The following is an 18,145-nucleotide window of genomic DNA, read 5'->3' on the forward strand; positions in this document are numbered from 1 at the left end:
TTTCGCCTCAGCAGACAAGGCAGCGTTCTGAGCCTGCCACGTAAAACAATGCTTTCACATTTTATTGGTTGATTTTTCTCTCAAAGCAATTTAAAGTTTAGCGCTAATTGGGTTAATGACGCGTTGTGTCAGAGTAATTGCCTACTTACAATTTTTTTTTTTCCACTTGTTCGTGCCGCGACCTTGCGTGTGTTTTTTTTCCCTAGGTAATCAAAAACATTAGAGAATTTGAATGTTTCAAGTGCTTTAATTTCCGGAGATTTACTTACGCCTAAAAACGTTGTTACAAAAGGTTCCGTTTGCCTTTGTGTAGAGCATTAAACTAGCGGCCTGGGGGCCCGCACATCAATGCAAATTGGTCCTTTGAATGAGGGAGAAGGTTAGCTTTAAACTGGAGACAAAATCACAACAAAAATGCGACCATTGTTTCCAAACTAAACACGGCTAAAGGCAAAACTCCCTGTTGTTCCACCCACTGCCCTCTCAACAAACCATCGCTCTCACTTCCTGTTGAACTATTTGGCGTTTTTTAAATAGCCTGGCATGTTACCGCATGTGTTATTTGGCTGGTCAACACAGGACCAAGTGGGAAAACAAAATTACTCAGTAAAGTTACAAAACATTATCCGTTCATAGTTTATATTCATGTGAGAAATACCTCATGGCTGAATGTAATTCACAAACAATGGCGAAAACAAATGACAACAGAAGAAGATGATATTCAAAAATACACTTTTTGGGGCGTTTTTACAAGTAGTCCCACACCGTTTCAACAAAAAAATCGAAATGTGGATTCGGAGGAGCCCTAAGTTACAAGGTGACAAGTGGAAAATCTGCCCCCCAACAGGATGTAGCCGAGCAGCCCTGGTGTAGAGCGCAGAGTGCAAGAGTAGAAGGCCCACATCGAAAGAGTGGGAGGGAGAAAGAGCGAGCGAGGGAACACACCAGTCTATCCCGTCAGGAGCATAGAAGTGTGTTCGTAGTGCACCTTAGACCTCTCTCTGGGAATCCTAGCGGGACTGTTTGCAAGTGTACGTCTGTGCGTGTGTGTGTGTGTGTGTGTTTGTGTTTACTCTCCTGCCTCCCGTTGGGGACGGTGTTTGCCGGGGCTCCACCAGGAGTCGTGTGCATCTGTGGCTCGCTGCAGCCTTAAAGTCAACACAGTCACGATAGCAGCGTCTCTGGCACGTTGGGCGGCGTGGGGGGGCGCGCAAGTTTGGGAGCATCTCGAAACCTGCCTCGAGGATCTTTCGACGCGGGGAGGAAAACAACCAAAGACCACCCCTCGGTGCTTCACCATTTCCCCACAGTGCCGCTGCCGCATTCAAATTCACCTCCACCGCTCAAACGGCAAACAGAGGTTTGATGAAGCTGCGTCGGGGTCAGAGCCGCTCAGCCTGGAAGCACCTGAAAGAAATGCCAGCCATTCAGGTCACTGTGACGGGGAAGGTGGAATACAATACCTATCACAATGGCTTGTCTTCAAGTTAGAACAAAAGGGTTCTGTACGCTCTCCCTTTCCATGTTTCTCCAGTGCGGAGCATTGATTTAACTTTTTTCTTTTTTTTTTTTTTTTTTTCTTCCCCACTTTCAGCGTTTGAACCGCACCACATGACTACTCCCCAACGGCACACACACACACAGACACACACACACACACACACACATACACATACACATACACACACACTCACACCATGGTAGTTACACTCGCCCGGGTTTTATTGGCCGATTGCTGGAAACATAAGAATGAAATCAAATGATTGGGACAGAGAGAGAGCGTGAACAAATAGAGCGCGGATGGATGGTTTTTACTGGAATCGGGAACATGGAATACAAACGGGCACCATTTGGGTATGGAATATGTACCTTTTTAACATCTAACAGCCACATTTCTTCCTCAGATCCTTGACAACTGGAAGTACCACAAACCAAAGGTGGCCTCCTATTGGTTGGTGAAGTTGGACTCTACCAAACAACGAAAGGTGGGGGTGAAAGAGTGTTTTTGTAATGAGTGCTGTGTAATTAAACAGTGTTACCCCTTAAAGAGTAGATCATTTCATGCAATATTTAGTATTTTATGTTGAAATTCCACGTTTGGACAAAGAATCGGGCAAATAATTGTATGCAATATTTAGTATTTTATGTTGAAGTTTCGCGTTTGGAAAAAGAATCGAGTCAATAATTCAATGCAATATTTTGTATTTTATGTTGAAATTTTGCATTTGGAAAAATAATTACGATTATTTTTTGCCTGTTGAACTCAGAATGGACCATACCAAATCACAAGAGAAACTAATCAATAAATCAATAAAATCAATAAATCAATCAATCAATCTCACATATAAGCAAAATCCACACTGAACAGGTATTTACGTCAAATGACATGTTAGAATCCCAGAAAATCCAGTGGTACTGTGGGCTAAAATGGCGTCCGGTGGGCGTGTAGCGTGTAATGATGCGATGCAAGCGCCGCAGCATGGCGCTCCTCGACGCTGTCTGCTGATGTTTTATTTGGAGTGCTGCCGCCTAATGAGCAGCACACTGAGGTCAGGAATGCATGAATCTGATTACAATACCAAGATGTGAGGAGAGGGAGGACAGACAAGACAGGCTGTGTGTGTGTGTGTTTGTGTGTGTGTGTGTGGGTGGGTGGATGTGGGTGTGTGTATATATGTGTGTGTGTTTGTGCACCGGCACTTAGCCCTGCGTGCATGTTTGCTACAACTAGGTGTTTGTTCTTGTTCTTGTGTGTCTACACTTGTAGAATACATGTGTAGCCATATGAGCTGTAACAGGAACAGCCTGATCAAACACGTGCACCCCACGTCACACACATGCACACACACACACACACATGCATGAACAGACACGTGCACACACACATCAGGCAGACAGACACATCAGTAATGAGCAGCTAGGAATCAAAGCCGGCAGAAGCGCGCCACAGTGCTCTGAGTGGGACTGAAAGTGAGAGAGGAGGGAGGGAGGGAGGGAGGGACGGAGGGAGTGAGGTGGGAAGGGAGGCATGAAAAGGAAGATGGAAAGATGGAAAGCTGGCGCAGGGGTCCTCAGACCACTCCACCACATCTGACACGGGCATCTGGGAGACTGACGTTGGTGCGGCAATTAGTCCTCTCCTCTGGTCCTCCACTGTCGGCCCCGGCGTGCTTTGCGCCAGGCCAAGGCCACCGTCACACACACACACAAACACACATACACGCACACCGCTTTTACACACATGTGTACACACATACTGCATATATATACATGCACACACACGTACATACATAAATATGCAGACACCTGTCCATAAATTAGGCAGCCTTCACACACACACACACACACACACACACACACACAAACACACACATGTTCACAGCTACATTTACGCGGTATATATACTACACAATATACACACACTGCAAAACATCATTGGATCGGAGTCATTGGATCAACTAAAATAAAAAAAAATCCCCTAATTTGTTAAACCTTTATAATTTTTTGATTTTCTCAACCTAAGATATGCTTCTTAATTTACCGATTTCGAGTTGAGAACAGATAACAAAATAAAGAGAGAACACACAAACACAAACACGTTCACAGAAGCATTTACACACGAGACATTCTACACAATATACACACCGCAAAAAATTGTTGGATTGGAGTCATTTAAAAAAAACATATAATTTTTAGGTTTTCTCAATTTAAAGTGTCTTAATTATCCAATTTCAAGTTTTTGTTGATCAAGTGACTCTAAATCTTCAGTTAACAAACGTAGACACAGTACACATTATACACACTGCGAAAAAAACATTGAATTGGAGTCAATGGATGAACTTTATCTACTTTATTTTTTGGGGTTTTCTCAACTTAAAATGTGCATCTTCATTCCCCAATTCAATTTGAGAACATATTCAAAAACATAGATTTTATGAATTTAAACCATTTTTCAAGATGATCCATTGACTCAAAATCCAATCCAATTTTCAGTGCAGAAACATAGGCACACAGTCACATCTTTACAGAAGACACATTTATACAGACATTTGTAGATACACTTGCTGGAAAAACAAACATACTAACATTTCAACCTTGCACACACACACCCCTCACCATGTTCTGTACGGAAGTGTGTCAGCATTTGCACTGTGTTTTGAGTGATTGTGATTTCTCGTCCTCACCCTGGGGAGGTTTATAACGTGTCTTGCCCATTTATAAATATGTGTGTGTGTGTCCGTGAGTGTGTGTGTCCGTGTGTCCGTGTGTCCGTGTGTGTGTGTGTGTGTGCGTGCGTGCGTGCGTGCGTGCGTGCGTGTGTGTGTGTGCGCGTGCGTGCGTGTTCTCCATGTCTTTGTTCTCACGCCAGTGAGCGTGCGCATGTGCCCGTCTGGATCTGTGCGTACACATCGGCATGACTCCCTCTCCGTTATTTCAGAGCGACTGCATCAGCCTCTGCAGCTGTTGGCTGTAAGAAGAGAAATCTCGGCGATAAACTGGAGAAAAAAAATTTCAAGAAAAAAGAAAAGAAAATAGAATCCTCCAGCAATGGAAACAAATTGCAGCCGCTCTGGTTTAATTAACATGCAGCACATCGCCCTGTTCTATCTTCAGGCGCTCTGGCTCTTGTTGCTGCCATTTAACCAGGACTCTCTCTCTTCCCCCCCCATCCCTCCATATCTATCTATCCAACTGTCTGTCTGTCTGTCTGTCTGTCTGTCTGTCCATCCATCCATCCATCCAACTATCCATCCATCCATCCATCCAACTATCCATCCATCCATCCATCCATCCAACTATCCATCCATCCATCCATCCATCCATCCAGGTGCTGGACATAGTGCGTACCAATGTGCGCTCTGCGCTACAGAGGATTTGGAGGGAGCCTGACGTTGAGAACCTGCACCTGTACCGCCTCTTCAGCCGCGTCTTCAACCGGCTGCTGTGGAGCCATGGCCAGGGCCTGTGGAACTGCTTCTCCAACACCGGGTATTATTATTATTGTTGTTGTTATTATTATTATTAAAGTTATTATTATTATTATTATTTTGGTGGACAGTTGAGGTCTTGTTAGAACCCGTCAGGTTTTGGAGCCAGATGAGGTTGTTGAGCAAGACGCTTGGTGACATCGTCATCCAATTTGCTGTACAGGTACTCCTCACTTAGCGACCGAGTTCCCTTCCTAGGACCAGGTTGTTCAGCGAATTGGTCGATAAGTGAGGACCTGTGTTATTTCACGGTAAGGGGGCGTGGCCACTGTGAACGCTAGTGTAGTGAATACTGACAAACTGCGGGAACGAGACTTAGACTGAGACGGCTAATGAGATGAGATGTATACAGTGTATATGGTATATAGTATATAAAGTGTATATAGTGTATATAGAATATATAATTTATATAGTATATATAGTGTATATAGTATATATAGTGTATATAGTGTATATAGTATATATTATATATATAGTGTATATAGTATATAAAGGGTGATGAGATACGAATGCACATTCGCACTGTGCGAGCTGCGTAGTGTAAACGCTCTGTAGTGGTTGTAAACTGCGTGTGTGTGTGTGTTTTTATCGCTTTAACTGCTTGAGATTGGTAGGGCGTTTTGTTTTATATATTCTCTTTTTGTAAATATAAATGCATTCTGTCAGTATCCACCAGTGTCCCTCCTTATTTTGCTGCATTCGAGTCCAAAATATATTCTGTGTTTGTGTCCTCACATATGGAGTTCGCTTGCAGCTCCATAGCAACGGATTTGAATCCTGTCCATTTTATTTTAGTCCCAAAGGTTTAAAAAGTTGATGAAATGTCTCTGAGGGACAGTATTTAATCCATTTGAATGGAACCGTGTTGTTTGGAAATTCCACACAGATTTCCTTCCACAGAGACACCGTGAGGCAGGACTCTGTGGACTACTGGTAGGAGGCAATCACCTTCTCATTTTTAGGATGAAGTAATAACACGCAACAAGTGTGTCAGCTTGTAGTAGTAATTATTTAAGTGCATTTTAATTTGTTTAATAGTAATGCTGATGTAAAGAGGAGCCACAGCACGAACTGATGCTGCATTCCATGGAAACTCGGAAAATTGTAACTTTGTGTCGATAATGGACCCGGTGTATTGCTGCCTGCAGCTATATTTATTATTATTATTATTATTATTATTATTATTATTATTTAATTTATTCATACATACTGTAAAGTCCTATTGAGATCAGCATCTATTTTGCAAGGGAGACCTGTTCACATACATACATATAAACATAGATACATACACATACTCACAATGTACAATTCGAATTACAGATATAGTTATTAACTAAGAAATCTCAAATTGAACACAAGGACAATAGTTTAAGATCAAAGTTCATTGCACGATTTGGTCCCTATTGGAATACACTGGAAGTGATAGGACTTTGGTCTCTATGAAAGGATTCCTCCTTTCACACAACTTGCATTTTGATCTAAGTCTGAAGTCGTCTGGGGTCAGAGTTCAGTAATCAAGAGAAATTTGTAAACACACGGAATTCCAACTTTTTTATTCTCAGTGCCAAATAGCCAAACTGATTTAGGAAACATCACACAAGAATTAAATCTGAAAGTTTGGCTGTAACAGTACGCTTTGCGGCTAGATATTGACTTGACTGAATGACGACTTTTGAAGTGGATACAACACAAATACTAACTTTCCTGATTACATAAGCGCAAAAGGCATGTTTTTTTCCAGCCTCAATAAGGGACAGCTGGGAAAGGCCCTGATTTTTCAGCAAAATTGTATACATACAGTGATTGAATTGCCAATTTATGCAAAATAATAAGAATCTTTCCTCTAAATTCCACCCAACATAAAGGAAAAGGCTTCTGACTGTGCCAGCCAAAGTTTACATCCTGATTCCTTTCAAATCAGAAGTAATTATTTCATACCTCCTCTCTGAGTATTTTCCTTTTCTATCCTACCCAGATTAAATCTAGATTCAGTTGAGAGGGATTGCTGTTCACACCTTGCTTCCCCGCTCAATATGCAAATAACCATATTATAGACGCAAATCATTTCCACTTCCATGGACCATGACATGTGCTGAAAATCAAAACAATGGATCTATTCTTTACTTCCACCTGGCAAACCAACTCGCTCGAGATGTTTCCATTTGTGCTCTCCCGAATGAGTGCGTATATCCGCTCGCATAGTTCATCGACCACTCTACACTGCAGCCAGGGACAAGTGTGGTCAGACGATAATACAAATGTTGAACAGGGCACCTGCAAAGGCCCTTTCCGTTCTACGGATGAAGAAAAGGCGTTTGTCAGACAGACAGGAAGCCATGAGCCAACAGACAGGAGAACGGACAGACCGTAGACAGTAAGTTGAACAGAATGACAAACTGTTGGATCAACCGAAGAGAAACGGGAAATGGAAGGACAGACAAAAGGGTCAGATAGACAGACTGACAGGTAAACACAAGGACAGACCGAAGAATTGTTGTCTAATCAGACAGAGAAATAGTCAAGTCGGACAGACATACGGACAGAACCAGGGGTCACAAGGCCTCGTCAGTTGTTGGGCAACAACTAACCCTAACCCTACCTCGAATGCCCCTTCCTCATCAATGGTAATACAAATGTTGAACAGGGCCTTTGAGGGCATTTCGTTGTTGTGTCATGGATGAAGAAAAGGCTATTGTGGGGCGACAGTGGCACAGGAGGTAGAACGGGTCACCCAGTAATCAGAGGTTTCGTGGTTTGATTCCCGGCTCCTACTGGCAGAATGTCAAAGTGTCCTTGAGCAAGACACTGGACTCCTAACTGCTCTCGATGACCTGGTTTGCGCCACGGTTGCCGCTGCCTTCAAAGTATGAATGTGTGTGCGAATGGGTGAATGTGAGGCATGTACTGTGAAGTGCTTTCAGTGGTCGCAAAACTAGAAAAGCGCTATATACGTAAATGCAGTCCATTTACCATTGTCAATCAGACAGGAAGCCATGAGCCAACAGACAGAAGGATGGCCAGACCGACCTAGCACAAATTGGACAGAAAGAAAAACAGAAGAAGGCTCATTTGGAGACATTTGGACCAACATAAGGGAATTTTCCAGGGCAATTAAAATGGAAGAACAGTCAGATGGCCTGAAGGAGGGTCAGATAGACAGACTGACAGGTAGACACAAGGACAGACCCCCAAGTAAAAGTCCAATCACACAGAGAAGTAGCTAAGTTGAACAGACAGAAGGAAGAAAGCATTGAACCTGGGAGTCTCAAGGCCACTTCCATTGTTGCCCCTTCTCTCGAAATGCCCTTCCTACTCAAATGACAGACCCCCTTCCACCCTGTTGTCTTTCAAAACGGACCTCAGAACTCACACCTTCAGACTTGCTAACCTCTTCTAAACGGCCTCGTTGGCACTTTTATTTTCCTAATTGTGTTTTTCCAGTCGTTATTAAATTGTTTTAAATTGTGTTTGTTGTTGTTTCTGCTGTATACGTACGTATGAGGTATTATTAGAACTATTAGAAAGAGAGACGGTAGGTAGGCTAACCCTAACCCAACAAAATCCCCACTACAGTCACCTCTCCTAAAAAGCTCCTTGGGATGAAAGCAACATGTGTCTCTGTCTTGGAGACCCAGCTCGGGTGAAAAATAAGGCCACGGATTTCGGTTGTTTCACAGAGGTGAGGAAGAAAGGAAAAAAAAAAAAAAAAACAGGCGAGAGAAGCAAGGAGGAGAAAGGGCAACAGGAGCGTGGCACTTCCCTCACTAAGAGTTATCTGGTCCTTTGAAGGGTTCCTCTGGTCCCTTTTTTTTTTTAGTTCTGTTTTACTTTTTTGTCTGCCCTCTTTTTTTTTTTTTTTAATGTGACAGTGGCTTTCCACAGCACTACCTGGTCCTGTCAACATAAAACCCTGTGAACGAAACAAAAACACCCAAACCTACACACACCAAGATAAAATGTATGGACGTACATTTCATCTAGTACAGTCGTACATTAACGCACATCAAAACAAACAAAGCTCTCCCTCTCCCAGAGGACTCCGCTGTAGCCTCCACCACACGTGTTGTTTTTACCCCTTTGCCTATTCCCCAGCTGTAATTGAGAGAGAGGGGAGAGGGATTGATTTGAGATAACGGAAGTAATAAAGGAGGTTGGGCCGTTGAATGGTCTCAATGACAAAGAGAAATAATAGGTATGAGAGATAGAAAACGAGACACTGTATTCGGGGGGGAGGTAAGATTAAGGCCGGATGATTGAAAGTCCAGATTTTCCTCTCTGAGGGAAGGCGTTGTCCTCGGCCTGGAGGGGGATTAGCCTTAGCCCAGACGTCTTTACCCCAGCATGTTGCGCTCCATGCTGCTTTTGTCTGATCACAGCCTGCTCTGGATGGAACCGGGTAGTTGCCGATCACATCGGCCGACCCCTACCAGGACCAACCCGGCGGGGGGGCGCGGTATCACGCAGCGACAAGCAAAGCGCCGCACCTCAAAAAAAAAAAAACACACTCTGAGATACGTAAATGCCCCCCCCCGCACCCCTCACCCACCCACCACCCTCTTCCTCTCACCCCCTTGTTTGATATTTTATCTGAAGGGCTTAACAACAATCAAATAGCCTGCCGGCCATTCTGGATTCAACAGGCTTTGAAAAAAGATTTAGGGAGCAAAAGAATGGAAACACACACACAGTTTTGAATCCTTTCACACCCCCGCCCCCCGAAACTCCCAAGGAGTGAAAGGGGTGTAGACATCAAACGCACCCCCCAGGGTGCTGTGTCTCAGTTGTTGCCGTTCTCTCACAGTCGGGGGCATGTCCGGGGTTGTAAAGAGGGTTAACTGTACTTGGATTTGTTTCATCCCTCTTCTTCTGTTTTTCCTCTTTGTCTTGCCACACGCCTGTCTTGTGTGTTCCTGTGTATATCTGTGTGTGTCCAGATACTGCGCATACACCTAAGTGAATTTTGGTCCGTGTGTGTGTGTGTGTGTGTGTGTGTATAACGAAATGGCCTGTGCGTGTGTTTTTTCCCCAGATCATCGTGGGAGAGCGTCTTCAGTAAGGGCGGTGAGGTGGTGTCTCCCCAGGAGCTGCGGTGCTGCCGCCGGCTGGTCCAGCTGTGCCGCGACTGCCTGCTGGTCGTCTACAAGTTTGTGTCCGAGTCCCGCGGCTTGCTGACCGGACTCAGCCCCGAGTGGGATGACACCAGGTGAGGAAGGAGGGAGGAGGACCCCCGGCCCCTGGAAGTAGAGGAATCGTGTCCGCACAGCTGTTTCATGTCTTATTTGTTTGTTCGGATTTTTTCCCATTTCGTTTTGCAACATTTGGCCTCGGTGAGGTGATTAGCGGAGCAGGTGTAGTCGTGTGATTAGAGATCCCAATGCGAGGCTGCCCTCTGAAGAAAGGTTTTGTTTATTATTATATTATTATTATTATTATTATATTATTATTTATTATTATTATTCCAGGAAGTAGACAGTGGTTAACCAGCCCTTTAAAACTAATATAATTAATCTCATCAATATTCATATTATTATATGTATCATGATTTTTTTCATATTTATTTTTTCTACCTTTTCTTCAAACGTTTAAATGCTAGACTCAAACACGGAATCTCTATGAACTTTCAATTTTTAAAACATTATTTTTTTATTATTATTTTTTTAAATAACAATTTTATTACATTTTTTGTACTTTATTTATGTGTGTGGAATTCCCTGGGAACTGTTGCCACCCACTCAATTTAAGAGAGGAAATGCCATTGTGTAGAAACCGTAAAGGTGGCTAAAATAAAAAAAAAAAAACAACAAAGTGAAAGTTTCATTTTTAAAGTTGATCCCCCCACAGCAGATGGCACCTGAGGTTTGAAGTGAGTGAACTTTTAAAGCGTGCATGCTTTGGGCTGTGGGGAGGGAGCGCTGTTAACAGGAAATAATGGCCCGCAGATTAGTGCTCAGGTTAGCGCAGGGCCCCCTGAGGCCTTCTTAATTCAATTAGAGCCCAGATGAGCCTGCGCTGCAAATGACCTTACGAGTGAGAGCTCCGCATTTTCCTGGGGCCTCACTTTACATGATTCATAACCCCAGCGCATATTTTAACAGGCTATCTCTTTGCGCGGGTGAAAAAACCCACTGTAAAACAATATATACTGTGGGCTTGCAGTCACAAAACGGTTGTTTTCAATAATGATGAATGGTACACAGTTTTCTATTGGACGGTACATTTAAATGCAAAGAATATGGCACGATTTCCGAGATAAAGACATAGTAAAACAGAAATAGGATGTAATCACGCCGCCTGCATGCAGAGGAACCAGTTTCCCTGATTTGCGCAGGAGGCTTATTCAGCGTACATTTTGGTGTGCTTTCTCCTTATTTTCCTCTGTGTGTCTATATACAGTATGTCTCTGTACGAAAGCTTTCCATTGGCTGTCGGAGCAGCCTCCGTCCATGACTCCGTCTCTGCCGCTGCTGCCGCCGCTTCTTCTTCTTCCTCTTCCTCAGTCACTTCTTCGCCTCCCCTCAACGCAGGTCTCTGCTTGGTTTAGTTCCGCTAAACCCCCTCCCCCCACCCACCAAACCAAACGTCGTCCCACCTCACAGCATCCCCCACTCCCCTTCCACTTTGCTTTTCACTGCTCTCACCCGTCGCCGTCACAGCCATAGGGATGGCTTGCTTGGTCTCACCTCGCCGCTCACTGCAACCAACAGTCGCCCCCCCCCCCCCCCCCCCCCAAAAAAAAAAACTAAAATAAAAAGAGGCTGAGGAAGGAAGCCAGATTTGGAATGTTTGGAAATGCCATTTGTGGTGACTTGCTGTGCGCTCACCAGCTAGCCACTCTGCTACCACATGACATGATTATGGCGGATGGTTTTGTCCAATCTGCTACACAGCGTCCTAGTTTCACGCACGGTTATAAAGTGAGAACCGGAGCGCTGACTTTTCCATTTAAGCCACAATCAAGCCGCCAAAGCCACACAGGAACTGTCATCATCACAACACAAGGAGAAACGAGTGGGTCCTTCCCACTTTGTGCTTTGCAATATCATATCATGCAGGTTTCATCTTTCCTCCAGCTCCATCCGACAAACAGTGGAATGCTCCCATACAGTAGCAACCCAGCTGCACTTCACCGTCCACAGACAGTTGAAGTAAAATTAGGATCATTTGCTCATTGCTCATATGCTAGGCTTATATCTTATATATATGATTATATTATATGAAGACGATATCCAGAGTTTTATGTTGCGATGCAGTTGGCCCTGTTGATGTTTTGCACGCCGCGGAACCTTTATGGCGGATTGCGAAGAACGGATTGCTTTATGCCACTCAAACTAGGAAGTTGCATTCACTTAACGTGTGTGTGGAAAGGATCTCCCGTTCACCACACGAACAGTGAGGGCACCAACGGGAGTGAGGAAATATATGTGTAGAATAAAAAAAAAAAGAATGGAATTTTACTTATTTTGGATTCTCAGCGTGAGTCGCATATCATATCACATATCAGCGTGGTTGATATGCGTGAGTCTCATGGTCAAAGAGACTGTGAGACTTGGCAGCTCTGTATAACAATTATTCAAAAACAATTTTTTATAATATAATTTGAGTAATGCAAGTAATAACCTGGAGCCGCAACTTAATAACCATCCACGCCACGCACCCCGCCACGTCCAAATCCTACATCCACTTCCTCGCTGTTGCATGCATACGTCTACGTACATCCTCTTTGTGCGCGTAAGTGGATGAGCTTTGTCCGTACACTCTGCTGCTCTGTCTATCGCTCCCCGGGGTCCCACAGACAGGGACGGAATATTTAGATACTGTGAAAATATTGCATATGCAGCCAAATATTGCGATATTCAATATTAGCGAATATCGGCCCAATCCTACTGTATGCTTTGCCTGGAAGCTTTGGCAGTTGTGTGTTGTGTGTGTGAGTGGAACTGTATGTGAATGCCTTCGCTCCTGTACACGTGCAGACGTTAAAAGCTTCCCCCTCTGACTCACACCCAGCTCAACTCAAGCTGTTTCATTAGAGCCAAGTGTCGCAGTCAAATTAACACCGAAACCTTTTTTTTTTTTTTCATGATTCATTTCATTAAATTCTGTACTTGCCTTCCAAATCATATCCAATTATCAAATATTTTTCACAAAATTTTAGATTAAACAAGTAGGTTGTTAATGTGGATCACACACACATGCTCACGCTGTGTATGTGTGAAGACATGCAGCGTATAGACTCCCATTGGAGTGTATTGGAGTGCTGAGATTGCTGCACTCATTGTTGACCACACCTGCCCGCTCTGGTTCAAGCATCTCCTCTCTCGCTGGAGTGCCTTGCTCAGGCGTGTCAATAGCCTCACGGGTCTCAGAGAAGGACCTTCATCACTTCTGTGTGGGCAGAAGTGATGAAGTCACCTAAGAGATCCTCTAATGACTTTCTCACCAAGCCGGGAAACAACTGCGCTTAACCAAAGACAATTTCCCTGTAATGACAAAAGTTTCAGATCCGGTTAACTTTCATCTGTCTGTGGTGAAAACTGTGGTGATAATTAGGGTTAATTGGGGTGTTGAGTTGAACGTGGTCTACGGATAACCTTCAAGGCCCCGCGTACCACTTGGTGTCTGATTGCGTCAGCTACCCTGATGATCTCTCTCCCCGTCTTCCCGTCCTTGGTCGCGGCGCTGCGTTTTCGTCGGAGCCCGAGCTAATTCGCCGTGGCAGACAACCCTTCACGGAGCACTTACTGTAGAAGAAGTGCTGGATGCCTGTCAGCGTGAACGGCAGCCCATTGCATCTGTAGCACCAGCCTTCACATGCAATGAACGCAAGGAGGGAGCCTCTCCCTCTCTCTCTCTTCTCCTGTCCACTGATGAATTGAAGTGAAGCGGAGGCCCAAGCGGAGGCCTCACCCTGGCTTTCAAGCGTCCACGTTGTTGCCAAGATGTTCTTGATGATCAAACGCACCGCAGAACCTGGAGGACACCAGACGGGGGTCCAATTAAACAGAGCGTGCAGAGACACTGGCTGCTTGGACGTGAGGAGCCTCTATAGCCATTCTCCCGTCTCAAGCCTCAACCGGCCCTCAGTCAAATGATCTCGTATGTTAACATTCTTAAAGTAGATCTCGAAAGGAGCTTGGGAGAAACACAGTGATCCCCCCCCAGTGCGTGTTCAATATTTCTATGAGAATCGTTCACACATTCAGCTTTCAGAGAAAACCATGTGGAACTGTTGGGAAGGGTTGAAAAATTGGTCTATTTCAAAATATATGAAAATGCCGTTTTGGGGAAAGGGGGAATTGGACAGAACAAGGGAGAGGAAGCGTACGCGAGGCATAACATACTGTATGCACAAGGAATAAATCCAAAGCAGATGCTGCTCTACACGCACTTTGCTGTCGCAATTGCGACTTGTTGAGGCTGCAGTTTGAGCTTCCAGTTGCAAACACAACAGCACAATAACCGTGCACTTGTTGTGTTGAAGCACATGTCGCCCTGCTCCTCTGTCTAACTGCTGTGGTGGTTGTGAAAGAAGGTGCTGGACTGTGCGCTTGTTTTCCGAGTTCATCCACAGATGAAGAGGATCAGCTCGACAGGCGGCCGTGGTCCACTTGAAGCAGTTTCAAGGGTGTTCTCATTGAACTAAACGAAGTTAATTTGAATCCCTTCAAACTCTCCTGGGCACCGGAGGGGGCTGTGTTGAAGCTGTTGCTCTTAGCGACATCGGCTTTTCTTTCCTTTTTTCTATATATATTTTTTTTCTTCATGGACAAATTAGAAAGAGACCGCTCTACTAATCTATCCAAGAGCCAGTTAACAGGCAAAGAGTGTTGTCAGAGAGAAGTGCGCTATCTCTTCGCCAGCTTCAAAGAAGATATCATTTTCACACTCTAATCCTCTTCCACAGCAGTTGTCGCATCTATAACGTCTGCACTGAGGTGGTTTCTTTCCACCGTTAGAGTTAAGTCTGACTTAGAGGTGTAGGAGACAATAGTTGTTTGTAAAATCATGGATAGAGGCAAATTGAGACAAGTTTTATTCTGGTTTGACCTTGGAACCCCGAATGTTGCATTGTCTACTGAATAATACTCTTAACACTCAGAGCACTCACTATAACCCACTTTACAGTCTTCCTGGAACTGACCATCTCATCTAAAAGTGATCTGACAGTCGGGCAGTAAGAGAAACTCAGGCTCTTGTCACTTCCTCACTCCATTTCAACCTGACGCTGGTCTCATTCTCAGGTACTGGAACGCTGTTAGCAGGAGCTGCCTCACTGCTTTGTCTCGGTGGAAGGTGTCATAGAAAAGTCTTAGAAAGGTTCTGACGTCTGTGCCGCGGAATGATAGGTGAGGATCCTCTGTTCATGATCACAAAAAAAGTTATAAAGGTCAAAATTGAAATCTCAGCTTGCACTAGGAGACTCAACTCTCCCCAAAGAAAGTCCTCCTCCATGTGCCTGCTGTTCAGCATGAAGCTCATTTATCAATACTACTACTCAAATTTGTGCTTATTGATTATCATATAAAGAGTTGAAATTGATTCCTCCCTATAGCATCTAACATTATTTATTAGGAAATATCGATTTTATCACAAGTATCTCTTCTTTTAAAACTGTGCATTGACAGAACTGGCACTGATATTGTGATATTGGGGTATTTGTTAGAAGAACATTGTTAAAGATGCAAACTTCCAGTGTGTGATGACCCTAAACAGTGAATTTCCAAATTCTTGTTTGTCTTAAAGCGCGGTGCAATTGGGTTGCAGTGCCAGAGGTTAATGCTCTGTGGTTTAAAAAATGGTGACCTTTTTCAAATCTAATCTCCTCATTATGTTCATCCTCTCCCCTCCTCCCGTCCATCCCTCTCGTCCGTCTGTCCAGGTATGTGCTGCCAGTGACCTCCCAGTTCATCATGAAGTGGCCGTCCTCCAGCTTTGGCCGCCTCTCCTCGGCCGTGCCGCATTCCCGCAGCCTCCTGACCGCCAGGATGGGCCAGTTTTGAGGTCATGGCTGCCAACCTGGTTCCCTCCACTTCACCCTTTCACCTCCACCCACCCTCCACCTTTCCCTTCCCAATCCAAGACCCAGCATTTTCCCGTTGAATACTAGTTTGGGGTGGGGGTGGCATTGGAAATAAGAAGGACCCCGGTCCAAAGTCCCTGTGGTGAACCAGCCAAGGCCAGAACATATGGGACAGATCAGATCAGAGTCTTGTTGGATCTAATTGTTGGATCCAGTTGAGCCCGTCCGTCATCCTTCTCCTGCTCCACCAGCTCCATCCGCTCCAGCCTCGCCCAAACCCTTTTCCCCCAGGTCTTCTACGTGAATATCAGACAATGGGTTTACCTCTGGCTGTAACTGCTGTACTATACCTGCTCATTGCACAGTTACAACTCATCGTACTGTAAAGGTAAAGAATAACAAATACTAAACAATGCAAGGGTCGCTTATTTATCTAGTTATTTATTTTGCTAACTTATTTACAGAGTGCAGCCCAGGCAGAAACAGAATGATCGGAAACAATTATCCCTTTTTTTTTTTAGAAAAAGTGCGTTTATAAACAAAATGCTTATTTTTGCTGGTTATGATTTTAATGATGTTTTTGTTTTATTTATTTCAGAACTTATATCAAGAAGCTTTATGTTTTCTTAATGTTTTAACAGTCACTTTATGTTCTAGTTACAGTTCAAAGTGCAGTGGAGAGGTGGTGTCCAAATTCAATGCTATCTTAATGTGTTGACTATGATTTTAAGTGTGCCACTGTTCAACAGCACAATGTTAATTATGCCAAGGTCCAGCCCAAACCCCGTCCTGGAGAGCATCTCATTAAAAAAAAAAAGCACTTTGCAGAATGGAATCACAGGAAGGGAATTTTAAGAAGCCGCTATGTGCGGTAAAGTATTGTATGTTTTGCATGAATTCGATTTTAGGCCCTCATCAAAACGTAGTCATTAGATGAAGCAACCACGTATGGAAAATACTTGAATTGTCATGTTGTCATGAATTAGTTCCATTTTATTATTGGCTGCGCTCACAGAAAGACACTTAATTGTTAACATGTGAGGTCTTAAGTACATGGATATTTTACGTCAATTTTGTATTGTATGGCACATTGACGGTGTGAGTTTGAAGTTGTTTGGGGAAGGGACAGCCATGACCTACTGTATTGTAACGCTGTTACTTTCTCCTGGCACGCACAGCAATTTCCTACTTTTTGCGGCTGCTTCCTGTTTTCTCCTCCTCAGCTCCAAGTGCCAGGGCAACCAGGGAAATGCCAAAATTCAGTACACCACGCAACGTGTTTAATTGGGTTTTAATCAAGGTTTGTATGTGATAAATTGCCATAGGACCTTAACATAGACTAAGGGTTTTAATGACAGTAGGGGGAAGGTAGTAATATGTGTTTAGGTAGACTATGCTATGTTAATTACTCCATAACACCAATACCAAGGTTTTTAAAGAGTAGTAGTACATACATGATAACTCAATTGTGCTAAACTATGTGCTAAAATGGCTAAAAGGTAATAGTATGAGCCACTATACTCAACTAATGTGAAATGCCAAATATTTTGTTTTGCCTGATTTTTTTATATATATTTTATTTAAGAGTAGTACTTCACTGGGGATATGAGATGTTTTGTTTGTTTTAAATAGCAATAAAATGCTTAAACTAATGCATAAACCTAAAGTCTACTTATTTTATTTAATTTTTTCTACCTGTGCTGTCAGCATGCTGGGCATACAACAGCATTTGTATGCCATTCCATCGAGGACAGAGTTAGTCTGCAAGTAATTCATTGCATTGGAACAGCAATTGGGCATGCTGCGTCATCCTGTGATAGCTATGGCAGGAGGGTATTCAGGGGTTAGTTCAAAGTGTTGGTGGTGTGTGTGTGTGTGTGCCTGTGATGAGTCTGCCTGTGTGTTCGTGCGTGCGTGCGTGCGTGCGTGCGTGCGTGCGTGCGTGCGTGCGTGCGTGCGTGCGTGCGTGCGTGCGTGCGTGCGTGCGTGCGAGCGACACACGGGACTTGTCCCAATAGGTTCTGGTGTGTAAAGTCGTTATTATATTGTAGCGCCTCCCAGCAGCGGAAAATGTCCCAAAGCCACCCCTGAGTACCGCAGCCGTATGGACACTCCACGACGGCAAGAAAGCCCCGAG

At 44.1% G+C, this 18,145-nt stretch overlaps 1 protein-coding gene across 3 annotated transcripts in view; it reads left to right on the forward strand.

Annotated features, from left to right (window-relative positions):
* Positions 1 to 17,613, forward strand: part of ttll7 (tubulin tyrosine ligase-like family, member 7) — a 106,445-nt gene extending 88,832 nt beyond the window's left edge. The window contains exons 18-23 of one of the 3 annotated variants that reach the window (XM_080024360.1): positions 1,905 to 1,985; positions 4,829 to 4,989; positions 10,018 to 10,191; positions 11,382 to 11,512; positions 15,230 to 15,334; positions 15,868 to 17,613. In XM_080024360.1, the coding sequence (XP_079880486.1) occupies positions 1,905 to 1,985; positions 4,829 to 4,989; positions 10,018 to 10,191; positions 11,382 to 11,512; positions 15,230 to 15,312 (630 nt within the window). In that variant the 3' untranslated portion in view covers positions 15,313 to 15,334; positions 15,868 to 17,613. The remainder of the gene's footprint in view (positions 1 to 1,904; positions 1,986 to 4,828; positions 4,990 to 10,017; positions 10,192 to 11,381; positions 11,513 to 15,229; positions 15,335 to 15,867) is intronic. The other 2 variants (XM_080024361.1, XM_080024362.1) reach the window with 2 other exon arrangements.
* The last annotated feature ends 532 nt before the right edge of the window (positions 17,614 to 18,145 follow it).

Source organism: Zeus faber (assembly GCF_960531495.2).
Source record: "Zeus faber genome assembly, chromosome: 1".
NCBI classification, from domain to species: domain Eukaryota; kingdom Metazoa; phylum Chordata; class Actinopteri; order Zeiformes; family Zeidae; genus Zeus; species Zeus faber.